The 17,306-nt window shown below is 38.7% G+C and overlaps 1 protein-coding gene across 1 annotated transcript in view; it reads left to right on the top strand.

Annotated features, from left to right (window-relative positions):
* Positions 1 to 17,306, top strand: part of LRRC16A (leucine rich repeat containing 16A) — a 184,020-nt gene that overhangs the window by 106,222 nt on the left and 60,492 nt on the right. Inside the window, exons 16-21 of the mRNA XM_014938618.1 lie at positions 3,483 to 3,552; positions 5,582 to 5,593; positions 7,772 to 7,853; positions 9,206 to 9,305; positions 9,393 to 9,447; positions 15,015 to 15,187. Of these exons, the coding sequence (XP_014794104.1) occupies positions 3,483 to 3,552; positions 5,582 to 5,593; positions 7,772 to 7,853; positions 9,206 to 9,305; positions 9,393 to 9,447; positions 15,015 to 15,187 (492 nt within the window). The remainder of the gene's footprint in view (positions 1 to 3,482; positions 3,553 to 5,581; positions 5,594 to 7,771; positions 7,854 to 9,205; positions 9,306 to 9,392; positions 9,448 to 15,014; positions 15,188 to 17,306) is intronic.

The following is a 17,306-nucleotide window of genomic DNA, read 5'->3' as shown; positions in this document are numbered from 1 at the left end:
CCTATCATTTTAGCTCTGATCTTTCTGATCTGTGTGATGCTCTTGGTTGCTGTCTTGCTTGCTTAGATTGTGCTATGATTAGGAAGGTATGGTGCTGATGTGTTTTCAACCACAAAGTGATTATTGAGAAACACATTGGTTGATTCTAATTAATTTAGGGCTATTGATGCTGTGGTGGAGGGCAGCAGGGAACTATGTTTAATGAAGCAAGAAGAACGGAGGATGTATGTGACTAATACACAGGACAATCTTATCAGTGCTACAGGAAAAAAAAGAATGCTCTGAGACACTGAATGTATCTACAGAGATTAGGAAAGGTGAGAAGCCCCAAACACTAAGGTTCATATTTAGCTTTTCTCTTTAGCATGTTGAGTACCTCCTGGTGATTGAGGAGTTCTGACAGGTGGGTGCTCTACAGTTGTCTGTGCTCATGGAAGACGTTGTTGTATTAATTTATCCCAAATACTTGTGACCCCTTGATCTGCCAACTGCAGAGCAAACAAGATCTTCCTAGTCCTTTTCAACCAAAGTGATCTGTATTAGCAAAAACCTACTCTGATGATAACGTTTAAGCTAATCTGGCTTAGTTTGAGTGAACTGGGTTAGAGGGAGTTGCTTGTATGACTGGTGTTGGTGGAAGTAAAGAGGCAGTGGTGGGTAGCGTAGGACGAGCTGAGAGCAGTAACCTCTTTCACGAGCACATACAGCTCCAGAAGGGAGCATCTGTACAAAGTCCAGCTGGACACAGATGGTCTTAGAGTGTCCATGCCACTCTCAGATGGCTGGCGTTTTGGCACAGGTTTCTTTGTTTTTGTTCTGATGGCAACATTCATCTCTGCCTAGGAAGGTAAGAGCTCTTAATACGAGTGTATTTCACGACAGTACAAAGAACCATGATCTGGAGTACACCTTGCTTTTGCTCTCAAACCCGGTATGGCTTGACTAATAGACTTGAAAAGCATCCCATGGAAGTTAACATGGTGTTGAAAGGACTGAGGATGTGCTGTATCCTGGGACAGCTGCTTAGCCTTTTTGTCTTAACTGTAAGAAATTACAAAACTTCTACAGAACAATCAAGATTGCAGGATATGTTAAAGACAAGATGGAAATACCTTTTCTCAGGCAGGGTTATTTATCGTTGCCAAGATTGTAGTAGCACATGAAGGATGATATCTAGAAGGAAAAATAAAAATGACTTAGTGTACAGTAATAGTACTTCTCTGGCGTCTTTGATCAGTGCATGTCAAAAAGCTTTTGACAACGTGGGCCTTGGAACTGTCCTGTGACAAAGGAGAAGTTCCTGGTTTGTGTCCATGAACCAGAGGTCCAGAGTTGGGTGTGTGATTAAAGATCAAGCCTGCCTACAGAGAAAAAATATAGATAAAATGCAGGTACCTGACACTGAGTCCCAAATTTCCTTGATTAATTATTATTTGATTTCTTTCTTATCAACTTCCTTTTGATCAACAGTTGTGGTATGTTTAATCACATATGCTAACTCGGGGAGTTAAAAGATATTGGTTAATCAGTGCTCTCAGGGAAGGAGGTGAACTTGCTTGTACAATGATGCATCTATTAATAAAGTCAAGCCTTACAGGGAAGAGGTTTGCTAATAAAGCTGTACTGTGTGGATACCACACCACGGGTGGGGAAAAGGTGCTTTTAGTTCTTCTACATAGTTAATATAGTTAATGTTCCATCAGAAATAACCATGTCCGGCTTCACTCTGGCCTTGCCTTTGGGGTGCTCCCAGCCTGGGGAAGGTAGAGCTCCTTTTCCAACCGCTTCTTCCCCCCCCCCCGCCTTTTTTTTTTTAAACTGTGTGAACAAATTTATACTCTCTTTTCCTTGTTTAAGTGTATGTTGGCGTCTTTGTTCATTTACAGACGTTGCCAAAAGTTGTATTTTGATCTGCCAGTGCTATAACAAGACAAGTTTCTGATACACTTCTCATGCAAATACTAATTACAAGGCCATTTCTTGCATTCTGTGTATACCACAGTTGACAAGACCTTTCCGTGTATTGCCGTGTGTGTGATTTAAACATAGTGGCTAAGTATAATTATAATATGTCTGCCTTCAGTGCCTTTGAATGCTGGTGATTTGTCATGACAAAGAAATGAGAAATCATGAGATTTTCTTAGGATGAGGTTATAGGAAAGAGATTAGGAAAAAAAACAACCCCTTTTTCTTCCTGTGAAGAGAGTACATTTGAAGTATCACTGTGTCTCTTTTTTAATATGTGTTTTTTATGGTTGCACTGTATTTTTTTAGGTTGCTCAAAACGTTTAGAAAGTTCTTTGCAAAGTTATCATCAGCCAGACTAACTTTGAATAAAAGTATGTTTGGGAAGGAAATATGGACAAGCATCGTCTAAAAATTTTTAGAACTTGTTGCAGAGCTTTCACATTTTTCAAAGCCTACATATTAATAGCTTAAGAAGTAAATAAACACAAGATATTTGCCTTTGTTAACAGAAGAAGTAAGTCTGATTAACATTTATACCTGCAGGGCAGATATAAACAGGTTTAAATGAAAAACCTTCCTGGGGCACATACATTTTAAATGTGTCTTTTACACACTGCTTGCATAATGAGTGTATAGGCAAATGGCTCAGCAAAATTGATTGTTTTTTGTCTCCATGCATCAGTAGTTTGGATTCTGTTAGTTTGCTTTTGGCTGAAATGAAGTCTGGGGAAGAAGTCCTGTTTCTCTGTTCAATTACTAATTCAAAGCAGCATCTATTCTAAAGATACTAGAAGGTATACACAGATTGTGTTTGTTGCTTCTCTAAGACACATACAGTTCTGATTTGACAGTATTAATACAAATGTGACATTAACACTAACTTTTATATGTGGAAACAAACTTCTGTAAGGCTTTAAAGGTGGATTTATGACAATCATAATCAGTCATTGCAACACTTCTCTGCCATTCTGCCTAAAGACAAAGGATACCATTGTCTGGGAATATCATTTGGAAATCTGTAAATATTCATCGGGTTGCAGAAGTGGAGAATTGTGTGATACTTGAACACGATCCAGCGTTTGAGCGTTACAGGCACTGTGCCTGGCTGAAATGGCTGGCTGCACTGCATCTTGCATGTATTAAAAACCCCCAAAATCAGAGAGTTAGTGCGGTCATACAACAGAGGACTCATTTTGTAATCATTTGTTACTCTTTGAAAGCAAATGTTGAAGAAAATTAATCTCTGATCAATGTCATTAAATGTTTATGTAGCATTAGCTTTACGGTTTCTTTATTATCTTACATCCCTGCAATTTTTGAAGCTGTTGGAGTGTTCTAAGCGTTGTGGCAGGTTTGTGCTATTGTCATTTAAGAAATAACTGATCAGCTGGTGTGGTTTTGGTTTGAAATGGTTCTTCACATTATAGGTGTATTAACCTGTGATCGCTTAGATGATGATGATGTAAAGCTGCCTTTTTTTTTTTAAAAAAGGTTCTAAAATTGATCTTTTTCAGAGCGCTTTTATTAGGCCTGGCTTGCAATCACAATCTGAAGGAGGTGTCTTTAGATCTCAGTAGCTGTGAGGTAAGGAATATTTATCAGGATGTGTTCAAAACTTGCAATGACATGTAATTAGAGTTCCCATGAAATCCACTGGGCGAGATGTTCTTCGTCTGTAGTCAGAAGTAGTTGGAAAGGTAGAACTCAGAGAAGCCATTATGATAAAAATCAGCTGCTGTGTTACAGCACCATCTAAAATAATGAGCACAGAGGTTCAAAGCACCAGTAGCACCTCCTTGGCAAAACCCTCCTTGCAGTAGGTACTCTAGACGTGGAGCCAGCGTGCTGTTTGCTGCTTGGTAGCTTCTGCTCTCTGGTGCTGTGGTTGCACAGGACCCTGCAGGACCTCTCTGTGACATCCCCAAATTTGAAGGGGTCACAGGAAGCTGCGTGTCCTGAAGGCATGTCTATGGTTTGATGGTCTTCCTTCAAAACCAGAGACATGCAACTCTTTTGCAGGAGGACCTTGGGAGAGTTTGACTGAAGCGTGCCGTTAACTTAAGAGGCACTGTGCAAATGGCTTGAAGTATCTCAAGAATAAATAAAACCAATTGTAGCAGCTTGATTTCCTTCATCTTGTTCCTTCTTGCTTCTCTGTGCTTTGCTGTGCACTTTGTGTCTCAGGGTTGTCTGTACTCTTGCAGGATGATACCTGCGTGGCTACAATTTATGACAAAAGATCAGCCAAGACCCTGGGGAGCCATTGAGGCAAAGTGATGCAGAGAGCTGTGTGAACTTTTGCCAAAAGCAACACAAACCAGCTTTGGCTCAGGCCTTCTGTAGCTGAGTGGCCACCCTGTCCTTTTTATGCTGCAAAGAAGGCCTCTCACTTGTTAGGCAGATCTTTCCAAGTTCCTCGCCTGAGTATTAACTGTTCTGGAAATGACTTTCAAATGCAATGTTTTCCCTTAAAGTAGAAAGCATGCAATTTGATGAACATGCTGAGGTGCGGTAATCCTTGCTTTAGGTGGTCGATTGCTTTTGGAATGTGCACAGATTTACTTATGAAGAAACAACCAAATCATTGTGAATGCATTTCATAGTTTGTTTTGATATTTTATACTTTTAAAAAAATTGCATTACTTTGAAGAGCATTACATGTAAATTCCAAACAGAAAAGCTTTCAAGTCAAGTACACATGCTTCTGACTTCTGAGTAGAGAGATCAGACAGATGATAATTTTTCTTTCAGAGGGAGGAAAGAAAAGGGAGGAGTAATTAAGTAACAAAAATGAAGTCCTGTAATCATAACCTTTAAAGGAATAAATCAATAAAACACAAACATAAGTAATGAGTGTATAAATTAGCATGTAAATCAACGAGGGCTGACAGGAGTTAAAATATAAGCCTTTCATTAAATAACCTCCAGGATGGGACATGGAGGAGCAATCGAGGGGTGATTAGCAGTAGTGGACACCAAAGTGGTCATGGCTGACTCTCATGACAGAAAGGAAGGAATCGTGCCCAACTTGAGGTGTTGCTTTCCCATAGCTGGTCCCTCCAAATTGACAGCACTTCCTTAGATCCTTCCCTTAACATTTTTTCACATCACTGAGCTTTATTCATTTTCATGTGCTTTGGAAAGAAGAAGTTATGCTTCCACCAGCAGGGGAGTTGATGTGCCAGGAGCTGGGAGTACTTTCAGTGGGCAGGGTCCTGTTCCACCTCTCCCTGATCCTCTGTGGGCTGGGCAGAGTGATCTGCACCCAGGAACAGAGCCATGGGAAGCTTGGAGCTGGTGACCTGCACTACTCCCAGTTCCTGCCAGCACACAATGTTAGGAGGCTACTAAGCTGGTGCTTCAGCTTTGTCCTCCTCTTTCCTACATCAGGCAAGCTGTACTCAACTATGGAAGGATAAATCTCTCTGTTCCTTCCCTCTCCCACCACCTTTCATTTGCTCCCATCATTTTCTGGTATATTAACTCCAAGCTTAATCATTTTATATTGCTTGTTTGGTTGGTTTTTTTATTATTTTTACTATGAAAATTACATTTTTATTTCTACCTGCTCAGCACTGATGTATTTCACTCTTTTCCCTTCTGCTTCCCTTAGCTTGGTCACTGTGTAAGTACCCTCCATGCTTTACCTTAATTGTTAAATCAATAAGCAGCTTTGTTTGCCCTTCCCATATTGGTACCTCATAGCTTTGAACACACTTGGAATTTTTAATTGTTGAAGGGTTGTTCTTCATTTTCTGAATATGAGCTTGTACATGCAGTCTCAGAAGTATGTCATGTAGGAGATACTGCAGAGGTGGGGATTTTTCAGTGTCACAGTCCATGTTGATGAATAGCCCTCTCTGCTATTATATATATATATATAATTTTAATACACTTACAATAAATTTTATCTTAAAAGTCAAGCTATTATCATTACCCTCAGTTTAAACAGGTATCACCATTTCTGCATGTGAAATGTTTGTGTATTTAAGATTTTGAATATAGCGTCATCATCACAAGATTGAAAGCTGCTCCTGAAAAACTGTCAACCTCCACCCTCAAAATATATATAGCATAAGCATTTGGATTCTATTGTGAATATAATTTTAGTGTATACAACTTTTACCATGTAGACAACCAATCCAAGACCACATATAATCTGCCAGTTTCATTGATTCTTCAATAATAGATGTAACACTGTGTAAAATACTTGTGGTGGGTCACGCTGAGGGAGCAGCACAGAGCAAAACTGAATGGTTTTGGCATTCATACAGCAAATACAGATGCTTTTACAAAAATAAAGTTGAGTTAAAATTGCACCACTTCTGGCCCAAATACAGACTTTAATCTGACCACTTCTTGAGAGGATAGGGTGAAGGACAGGTAGGCTTTGTTTTACGCAGGAGAGGAAAGGTGCCTTATGTTCTGCATCTCTTACACTTCCAGATGTGATTTACGATTTAGATGTTGTCTTTGACCACCACTGTTCTTTAAATGCCCTGTGCAAGTTGTTGAGCTGCTTGATAACCAATCAAATATCTCAAACTTCCTAAAAAGTGCCAAATCAAGTCTTTATTGTAAAGTATTTCTGAAGGCATTTGTGGTTCCTAAATTATAGCCTGGATAAAAGAGAGTATTCATAGAAACTTGAGCAGGTATTTAGCCAAGTAAGTTGACTAAGTAAGACATTGCTCTCTTCTTATGTGCAGGAGGTGGAAAGGCTGTTTCATGTTTGAAAAAGCTTTCTTTTTTTTTGAAGCAAGGAAAGTGAAACAGAAAATGAAAAACTAGAATTTTTGTAGAACTTTTCCCCTCTCTTGCTTAACTCTTTTTCTGGGGGATGTTCATGAAGTGAAATGCACTTTATACAGTTTGCATAGCTGCAAGAAATACGAAAATGCTTTTGTTTCTTTGGAAAATATGTTGCATTGTTTAATTCAGCAGCATTAGTAAATAAGTGTGTAAGTTTTAATAACTTTGATTCTTAATGTTGATGTTTTCCCCAAGGCCGTTTTATTGTTTTTTCATTAAATCCTGACATTTCTTTTATATTCATTTAATATTTCAGATTAATAATATAGTAATTTATACTTTCCAGCTAGGCATTTTTATTATTGTTGCTGTTTTTCTCTTTTATGGCTATTTTAAAATTAAGAATAAGGTAGATTACTGATTTGTCTTGTTTATGGTCTCTTGTGGCCATTTTACAATTAGATTATTTAAATTTTCTTTTCAGTGACAGGGAAACTTAATTTTTTTGTGGTTTGTTTTTTATTTTTAATTTATTCCTTTGTACTCGGCTTTGGTCTGGGCACCATAGCATTTTGCTAATAGATGAAAGATGATGCTCACTATAAGCCTTGACTGTAGCGGAGTCCAAGAGTCACACTGTTGCATGCTTATAGGCTGGGCTAAGGTTTGGGTTTTTTTTCCTTCTATTTGATGTTGGAAACTTCCTGGCCCCTTCATGTAGAGAACCTGTCCTGCAGTCAATGCCTGGCACAAGTGCTAAAGGATTCATTGTGTCTGCACCATTTAAATTTTTCCCTGATTTAGCTCCTGAGCAGTAGTTTTAAGAGAGGCAAGAGAGTCCCTTTTCTCATTTATATGCAAATATTGAGAAGGGACGATGAGAATAGTAAGAGTTTGTGTAGGCTGTCATGTTGATGTGTGTAACTTCTTCTGTTGCTGTTGGTTTTGCTGCTGGTAGTGCCTTCTGTATTCAAAAAACTCCTACCGCTGTTTTCTGTGTGATCTCGAAACCATAACTAGTTTGCAAAAATGGATGATGTTTTGTCTCTAGTTAAGATCGGGAGGTGCACAAGTCTTGGAAGGATGCATAGCAGAAATACACAATATCACCAGCCTAGATATTTCAGACAATGGTAAGTACACAGAACAGGAATTGGAGGGTCATGCAAGTCCAGAATCTGAGAAACACTTTTTCTTTCAGCTCACAGTGTAATCAAAGATGGTCACTCGCTTTATGTTTATTTGCTATATTGGTTATGGAAATGTCTCAGGCCAAGAACTCTTATTGCTATGAAGTATATAAGAAATGTTTGTAGAAAAACTGTACCCTCAGAAGTTTGTGTTGTTTGAGATAAATGTAGCAGAGCAGAATAAACTGATGGTGGCAAGCATCATATTAGATCTAGAGGAAAGTGGGTTAAAGTACAAGGGGATGAGAAGCTAAACGACAAATAAAAGCGTAGTGAAATAAGAAAGGGAAGGACCAGATACAGAATGAAGCTGAGGTCATGATTCTGAAGAAGCAAGAGAGGGAAATTTGGAGCGAATGGTCAACCAGCTTCAGGTCAGAGAAGGTCTGTTTGAGTCTATGGAGAAGTCTTGGACTATCCCTGCTTTGGAGGCCCTGTGCATCCTAGCTGGGAACACCAGCTGGCTTCTCATCTTGCAAACTCAAATTGTAGATGTATGGAATGGAAGAATTCACCTGCTCTGTTTGCCCCTCTGACAGCCAAATGCAGAACTATTTCAGAAGGAGATTCCCAGTATAATTGAATGCCCGAGAATTGGCAAGTGGAAAGCTTTGGAAGTTCCTGACTCAGCCCAATTATGTAAACAGATTGATTGTTATAAATAAAGATAGATAGTTGACATTTAAATTATCCTGCAGATCTGAATCCTAAATCATTATAATCTAACTAGTGGACTCTTTGAACCAGCACTAGTTTGGGAATACGATACTAAGCCAAGTTATTTTTCTTACTCAGGGGCAGAATAAAATTTGGCTTGTTTCTCAGGTCACTTTATTCATAGCCTGCTACGTTATCCTTTTTGCACTCAAAGGCTTTGAGACATTGTTAGCGCACAGCTCTACTAAGACTAAATAGCAATTACCATGGTCTCAAAATTCTCAAAGGAAGTTTAAACTTTTCCTGACAATATGAGTAACTACCCTTGGGGGGCTGGACTCCAGATAAGGGACTTTGTTTCTCTTCTGTGTTTCTAGGAGGTGCCTTCAATGGCTGATTAGGATGGAGATTTAAAGGGCTCATTTTAGAGAAAGTATTTATTCTCATAGAAAAAGAGGGGGGAAAAAAACCCAAATAGAAAAAGATTTAAAAATAGAAGAATAGAAACTTTTCTGAAAGTCTTAGAAATCAGTACACTGATATAGTTACTTGAATAGATACACCATTAATAATTGAACCCTGTCTGGGTCTCTTGTGAAAATGTGTTTTAATTCTTAATCTAATCTGATTCTTTGCAGGCCTAGAATCTGACCTTTCAACCCTTGTAGTCTGGCTTAGTAAAAACCGATCGATAAGACACTTGGCATTAGGCAAAAACTTTAACAACATGAAATCCAAGTAAGGCTTTTCTTTCTTTTAAATAACAAGAGAATGGTTGAGGAGAAGCTGCTGATTTCATCATCTTCCTAACTTTTCTTCCCTCAGAAATCTCACTCCAGTACTTGATAATTTAGTTCAGATGATTCAAGACGAGGATTCAGTGAGTATCTTTCTGCCTACTATCATCGTGTGTATTTGTACCCTCATCTGATAATTTTCTTCACTGTGTTAATTTTCTGCATAAGATTCAATCATGATCTTGCACAGTTACATCCAAATTTTTGGGGTTTATTTTTTCAAATGGTAATTTGGATTATGTGTAACATGTAGGTAAATGTTTCTTAGTCTTAGGATCTGTGCTTGTTGAAAAATATTGGTTTAAAATAGTTGGATGTGCTTAACCTAGTTGCTTTAGGCCTAAACTATACAGCCCTCATGGCACAAGTTTTCAAAACTTCTGTGTCCTGACAGGAGATCACAATGGTAGTATTCTCTGGGTGGTGATACTCCTTCAATAACAGATTTATTTTTCTTTTTTTTAATTAATAGAATGCACTACTTCCTGATAGCTGTTCTTGGGTATTAGCATTTTTTTTTGCTTGACAAAATGCAAAGTCACTGCAGTGATCTCTCAGAACTCCTTTCTCCTTCAAAAGACACAAATAAGCTGTTCACTGTGCTGTACTTTACTTCTCCTAATACATTAATCACAGGAACAATTTCATATAACCCTTTCAGAGTCCCTTGCTGGAATCTTTGCCCACTTCCTTCATTTCCACCCTCTCTCCTGATTCTGATAGACTTCTGTGGTTGGATTTGTGTTCTTGCCATCCTCATTTTGTCTATAAGGGAATCTCAAGATGCTCTGTTACTCTCATGCTTGTCGATCATTATTCATCTATTCTTAGTCTGTCCTTTCTCCTTATTCCCCATACAAATAACAAGCAAGCTCAGCTTTCCTTAGTCTCCAGAAATAGCTGACTGTAGACTTCAGTTGTCTAAACAGCTGCTATTCCTGTTCTCTTTATTGCCTCACCTCCAAGTTCATGGTCTGCTGCCTGCTTTCTTATTTTCTCCTCCCGTCTGTGTCTGTCCCATCACTATGAATTCAGTGGAGCAGTTTTTACCAGGGTTTCAGATGGCTCCTTCCATACAAGGCCATTACACACATATTCTGTGTTCGTTCTTTCTTACTGCTTAGTTGTATTTGAAGTGATTTGTTAAACTTGTCCTCTTTCCTCTCTATTGGGGATAGTGGTACTGGTTTTTTTTCTTGATTCTTTGCCCACATCCTCACCTTCTCCTTTAAAACATTGGATGTCATTGTGACACAGTGAAATGCTGCTTTCGGATACCAGAGCTAATTCTAATTGAGTTAGCACCTGTAATGAAAGCACTCTGTCCTTGTTTACACAAGTCAGATGGAGCATCATGCTAAGAAGTATATTGATAGATCTCTGTATTACTGCTTGACCCAAACTAGCCTTTACTTTTTCCAGTGTGTGACCACCTCCTTCTACTCTGTCTCTAAAGGAAACGGTGCAGGGCTGTCTTCCCCTTCTCTCCTTTTCTTGTTGGTACCATACTGAGGGGTGCTATCATTTAATCAGATAGCATTGCTTCTTCTGTTTGGACGTTTGTCTCTGTCCTGCCCTGTATCTCATGCTTAATCTTTCACAGCTGTCCTGAATGCTGTTACATCAAATCCGATTAATCACCAGCAAATGTAATTTAGTATGTTTTTTCCCAGTTTCCTTCATCCTTTTGCTCTGTTGCAGGTGAATATTTCTTCCTGCTCAGGTCTCATTGTAGAATACTTCTTCAACACACTCTGTGCATCCTTTCAGTATCCAAGATGTCTTCTCAAACATGTCTTTGTGGTTTTTTTCTATTTATATGACTATCCTTTTCACATTATATGTTTGCAAGGATAAAAATTCCAGCTTTCACCTTATTTCCTCTATTAAGTATTACAACCTTCTGTTTATCTTCCCTGGCTTCTGTTTTTGAAGCTTCCAGATGGGGAGAATGTAGCTGCTAAATTTTGGATGTGTCATTCTCACAGATCTCCCTCCCGTGTATCATCAGCTTCAACTTTTTGTGCTCATTTTCTTTTCAGCCCCTAGGCAATGTCAGCCATCATTCCACTTCCTGCCTTTGCCATAATCCAGTGGTCAGATGCGCTCCTGTAGTTCTCTCTCACCCTGTCTTTCCTGAGCTAACCTACAGAATACACTCTGTAGTCTCATCCTGTTTTCAAACAGTGTTACAATGAAATAATCCACCAAAAAGTTATTTTATTTAGTTACTTAAAATAACTGTCTCTCCTTCATGTCATACATTAACCTATGGGATCCTGTTGGTGTTAACCTGTCTCTTCTCTTCCCATGTTCTTTTCTCTTGTTAATTCTCTTCAGTGAAGGAATCTTGTTTGTTTCTGTTTCATCAGGTGATAAAATCAATCTGAAGCATCTCTTAGCAGCTAAAGAGTTGAGGACGTAGGCTCTGTAGCACTATGGGAAAAGCATGTGTTGCCAATAGCTGGATGGTCCTCACCCTATCTTGGGATAGTACAATGCTTAGAAAATTATTTTAAGGTTCTAGTTATTATGATTTGGTTTTGAATCCTAAACGGGGTAGTCCTTATTCTGCTGTTTCTATGCATTTACTGCCACAACATTAAAAAGTAAGGGTGGAACTGGAGAGACTAAGATATGATGTTCCCAGAGCATACTGTTTGATTAGTATTGACTGCAGGCTGGTACAGTTTGGGGACCGTGCATTATCTGCATGGAAAGCTAAAGCAAGAGGCTTTAATCTAAAATAGTCATCTGGTAAATGCTTCTTCATGTATTTATACACACTTTAAATAGATCTGTTGCTGTGTTAATATGAGTCATGAGTAAAAGGATTTAAACAATCAATAGCTTGGGTTTATGACTGTAAAAATACAGCCAGATGCAAATGTGATTCTACACAATTTAAAAGCAGTAGTAGTAACCTAAACAGCAGAATTCCCCAGGTGTTTAATAGAAACAAGAAAGTAATATTTAGATTTGTTTTTTTACTTTGTCTTGGTTTATATTTTTTCTCTTATTTTAAGTAGATGCTGTACTGTGCAAGTTATAATAATGTAGTATTATTACTACTGTTGCAGAAAGGGTCTGAAGCTGTATGCTTACTGTGCCATTTCTTTTCCTCTTGCAAAAATAGATGTTACACTGCAGGAGCAGCAAACCATCACTCAGAGTGGTAGTAAGACCTGCACAGGTGCAGAGAATTACTACAGCACTGGATATCTCTAGTTCTTAGTTCAGTGTTTGTTGCAGAATTGGCCTTTTGAGGGTTTTTACAGCATTTTTCTTTGTAGGAGAACAAATTTAGCTTGAATTAATTCTTAAATATTTTCCAACAGGAGTATGACAAAATCAATGAGTACAATCATGCAATTTCTAATTCTGTTCTTTACTTTAAGAATTCATCTTCCTCAATAAAATTGTGTTAAGAGATCTTTGCTGTGTTGGCAAAGTACCTGTTTTCTGCAGCAGGGACACGGAAGTGCTTGCCAGGCTTCTGTTTTCTTAATATCCAGCTAAAACCATTAAGTTGTTAAAAACAGTAAATGTTTGTAGGCTATGTAGAGAATTTCCCCTGTTTGTGGGGGATATGGTTTTGGTGGGATTTTTTGTTTGTTGGGGTTTGGTTGGGGTTTTTGATATAATGGTCAGATAATTTCATGAATACTTAGCAACCTGTATGTTTAATCCTACAGAGTTACATTCTGATTGTAGCTTGCAGTCAGGGAACCAAGTGAGTCCAGAGGTTTTTGCTTCTTGCTCATTGAGTAAATGATAAGGGTAACTGTGCAAGAAGACTAGCAGTTCATCTACTTCCAAGACATTGCTAATAGAGCAGGTCTTTTACTGTGCTATATGCATGTTTTTTATGTGGTAGTAATTATGTGTAGGTGCCAGCCCTTGCAGAACACAGTGCAGAACATACGCTGTTTTGTCACAGTATTGGAATGCAAAAGGTAAGAAATTCTTTCCTGGGAGGATATTTGAGGTTTAGGAAAAATTGGTATGCGGGAGGGAGCACTTCCAGCAAAGTTACTTGAATGACCCTTTCTAAAGTGACACATGAGAAACAGAAGAAATTTCACTTTCACAAGCTTATTGACAATTTCTGTCCTAGTGCTGTGCGATGCTGCTCTTCTGTGAATCTGTCGCAGGAAATCATCTCAGACTTGTGCCAAGAGCTCTAAATGCCATTCTAATGCAATGCTAATATTCTTTAGGGTACATAATGTAATAAAATGGGGAAGCACAGACAGATTTAGGGCATTAACATAGTAATTTAATAACTTCCATTCAAAATAAAACCAGCATGTTGCTTATGTTACTGTTAGACTTTTTAATTATAAACCTGCTGTGCCTCCAAATTTTTATGCATTTCCTCATTTGTAAATGCATTTTTTATTGTTGCAAGCCTTTTGCTTGTCACTGTAATCCAGTGGTGCCTGGAGGCTAAGGTCCCAATGTGTAACAGGTACCATGCAAGCATCTTGGACCCTGGAAGGTGTGCCCAGTTCACTTGGTTCATTTATATGAATCTAACCTTTAGACATCTATTGTAGACGCCACAGTTCATCTGTATGAGATGTTGATTTTCCCATAATGGCAATTTGGAGATTTTAGGCTCCTAAAATTCACCCTCCAATGCATGCCAAAGGGAATGTATAATGACATTCTGTATGAACTCATGCTTAAGCAAGAAAAATGTTTTGTGGAGTACTCATATCAGGAAAGGCAAATTACAATTTTAGCAGCGATAGTACCTCTGCAAGGCATGGTGATCGATAGATTGTAGTTCTTGCTCTTGCCGTGAAGTTTTCGGAAACTGAGAATGGAGGCATGCATTTTTAAAGGAAGGCAAGTATTTTTAAAGGAAGTTTTCTTAAGTGTGACTTGCAGAAGCCCAATGAAGTCGTTTTAGCTTAACGTAGCGTATATTAAAAAAAAGTTACGTAAAGACACTGCAGTCACAGGTGTCAGACCACCACTGGGAATAGTACCCATTATCTTACTCATTTTAGCAGAAACTATTGTTATAGTTTTTAATTTCAGACCTGATACAGTTTTCTCTCTTTCCTCTCAAGTGTCCATGCCCTTAGTTGAAGTAACAGATAGACAGAATCACTCCTAACTTTGAAGTAACAATAATGAAACAGTTTAAGAGAATTGGTTTTGTTGTAACAATGTCTCAGATCCTAATTTGCCCTTGGATAAAGCTCCCGGTCTGAGGGAAAGGAGGGGAGTGCTAGATATTGTTATTTTTCACTGAGAGGCAAGCACCCTGGTTAAGCAAAACTCAGTGAACACCAGAGGTGGTCTTGCGAAGCTGGTTGCTGCTACTTTGCCTCTTTTCAGGTTCCCACTGTATTCTGTACTTAATAGAACACAGGAAACTGGAGGCGCTGTCACTTAAAAAATGTGGGGTTTTCGGGATGTTGCAACTTTTATCGGTGTGTATGTATGTGTTTGACACCTGTGCTGTAGGTTGTTGACTCTCAATTTATTGTGTGATCTGCAGCAAATGCAGAAATAACTCTTCAATGCTTACTGGTGTCTCCAAGAGTTTGGAGAACTTTTAACTTCTTTTAGTTGATGTTTGAAGAATAAGTGCATTACCAGTTGCTGTTATCAGTGCCTTTTCTGTGCTCCACAGCCTCTGCAGTCATTGTCCCTCGCAGATTCCAAGCTGAAGACTGAGGTCACCATCATTATTAATGCCTTGGGCAGCAATACTTCTCTAACAAAAGTAGATATTAGTGGAAATGCCATGGGAGATATGGGAGCAAAGATGCTGGCAAAAGCCCTACAGATAAACACCAAGCTCAGGTAAGGGAAACGTATTTGCAGTAAAAGATAGAATGGCTTAATAATACTGAAGTTGTTTGCTTATTTTCAAGCTGTTTCTCTTCAGAGCCCTTCTAGGTACAGCTTTATAGTGTCTCCATTTGGAAAGATTCTTGTTTTTTTAAAAAAAACAACAACAAACAAACCACAAAACAAACAAGAGAAGCAAATTGTCTCTGCAAAAACATTTCCATAACCGAAACTTGAGAAAATTACATTTTCTAAATTTAAACAGAAAAGAATAAGAAATTGGAATAGGAAAGCTCTAAATTTCCTAGAATCATAGGAAAAAAAACCAAACCCACCTTGCTATAGAGCTCTGGATATCATCTAATCCAATATCCTTCTCAAAGCAGGGCCAACTTTAAAGCTATCCAAGGTTGCTCAGGCCCTTGTGCAGGCAAGTTTTGAAGATCTCCAAGAACAGGGATTTCACAGTGTCTGTGGGAACCCTGTTCCAGTGCTTAGTTTCTCTCTGCTGTTCTGCTCTGTCTTTTCTACTGGAGGCCTTCTCAGCCGAGAAAATTCTGGTACTTGGGTTGGAAACTAAAGTAAATTGTTCTTTGTCTTCTGGAGTATCAGTCTGTAGGAGAACTAAGAGCATGTGGAATTCAGAATGGGTAGCAGCATGGACCATCCCTCCTTCCCCCCTCCCCTGCCTACAGTGCTGATGGACCTTGGCATCTCTAACTCTGCAGCTTTATCTGCCCAACAACTTTACTGCTTTTTAGCACATGTCTGGCACTGTTGGCTTGAGAGTATCACTTTTTTTCTATCCAGCATGCGATTAGCAAACAGTAAAACTTTCAATCAGCATGAATCTGGATGGGGACCTCTAAATATGTCACCATCATCAGGAAAGCTAATCCACACTCCTCTTGTCAGACTGTCCAGATGAACCTTCCTCAGTGTACTGTCTGTGTGAAGAGACCACTTTGTGCTTGGTCTCCAAGCATTTGTTCCCTGGGGGATAAGAAATTCCCCAGAACAGTTCTGGCTATTTTGCTCAGAAACAGGGATCCTGGTCTTTGTGTTGCTATGCCCAAACTGAATATTGAAAATGTCAAGAAAACACTGGAGAGGTGGCTTTGGTTTATTGAATGTATTAACCTGAAATGACCACAGTACCTGAAGAAATAAAGCCTTGCTGACTTTCAGGATGGCAGACTGAAATTTTCCACAGTACACTGAATGTCACAGTTGACAATGTCACCACATTCTGTGGTGTGATTACAAGCTGAATAATGCAATGGTAACTGGCTCTGCTTAAAACGTTATAAAATCACATCCGGGTAGAAATATAAACACACTTTTAAATGACAAAAATATCCAAGGTTTGACCTTAAGCATATCTGGGGATCTTTGCAGAATGGGTGGAGAATCTCTCTTCCTCTCTTCTTTACCTCTGTCTTTCTATCTGAAAAACAAAGGGATAATTCTGAAACAACAGAATGGCATCAAAACCTGTGAAACCCTTCCATCTTTTTTCTTTAACAGCAGAAATCTTTGTTTGATTTTGTGTCTTTTTTTTTAAGAACAGCTACAACAAGTGCTGTTGCACAAGCAACATTCATCCGCTTGACTGTCTCTTCTGACTACTAATGAGGTCTTTGAACACGTGTTCGCAAATTGCCAGGCAGTCTGCTTGAGTGGTCTAAATTGGGGGAGGAGGGAGGGGAGGCTTGATCACTCTTATCACTATTGTGTATTCAAAAGAGCTGCAATTTATGCACCTAACCTAATGGCTTATACTGGCAGCTAGTTATGTTGCATATGGAATCATAGGAACTGTGTGATTAGCTGGTATAGGATTGAATATACAATAGCCTGCAGATTTTGACCACCAATCAGCATGAATTTTTTTCATACCCTTTTCCATCAATGCAGCCATATAGCCTGTGTAGAACACAGATTGATTACGTACTGCAATTTTCTTGTTTTTCAGTGTGGGCTTGCAAAGCAGACATTTGAACTTTATTTTTGATGCTGTTCCTGGAAAAAGCTGGCATTTTATCTCTGAATCTTTCTATAAACTGTATTTTAGAAAAGTTATGTTTTTATGTTAATGATGGAATATATAGTACAGAGTCGCCTTTAAAGA

Source organism: Calidris pugnax, unplaced genomic scaffold (genome assembly GCF_001431845.1).
Source record: "Calidris pugnax isolate Ruff unplaced genomic scaffold, ASM143184v1 scaffold13, whole genome shotgun sequence".
In the NCBI taxonomy this organism is placed as follows: domain Eukaryota; kingdom Metazoa; phylum Chordata; class Aves; order Charadriiformes; family Scolopacidae; genus Calidris; species Calidris pugnax.
This window is presented reverse-complemented; position numbering and strand designations above follow the sequence as displayed.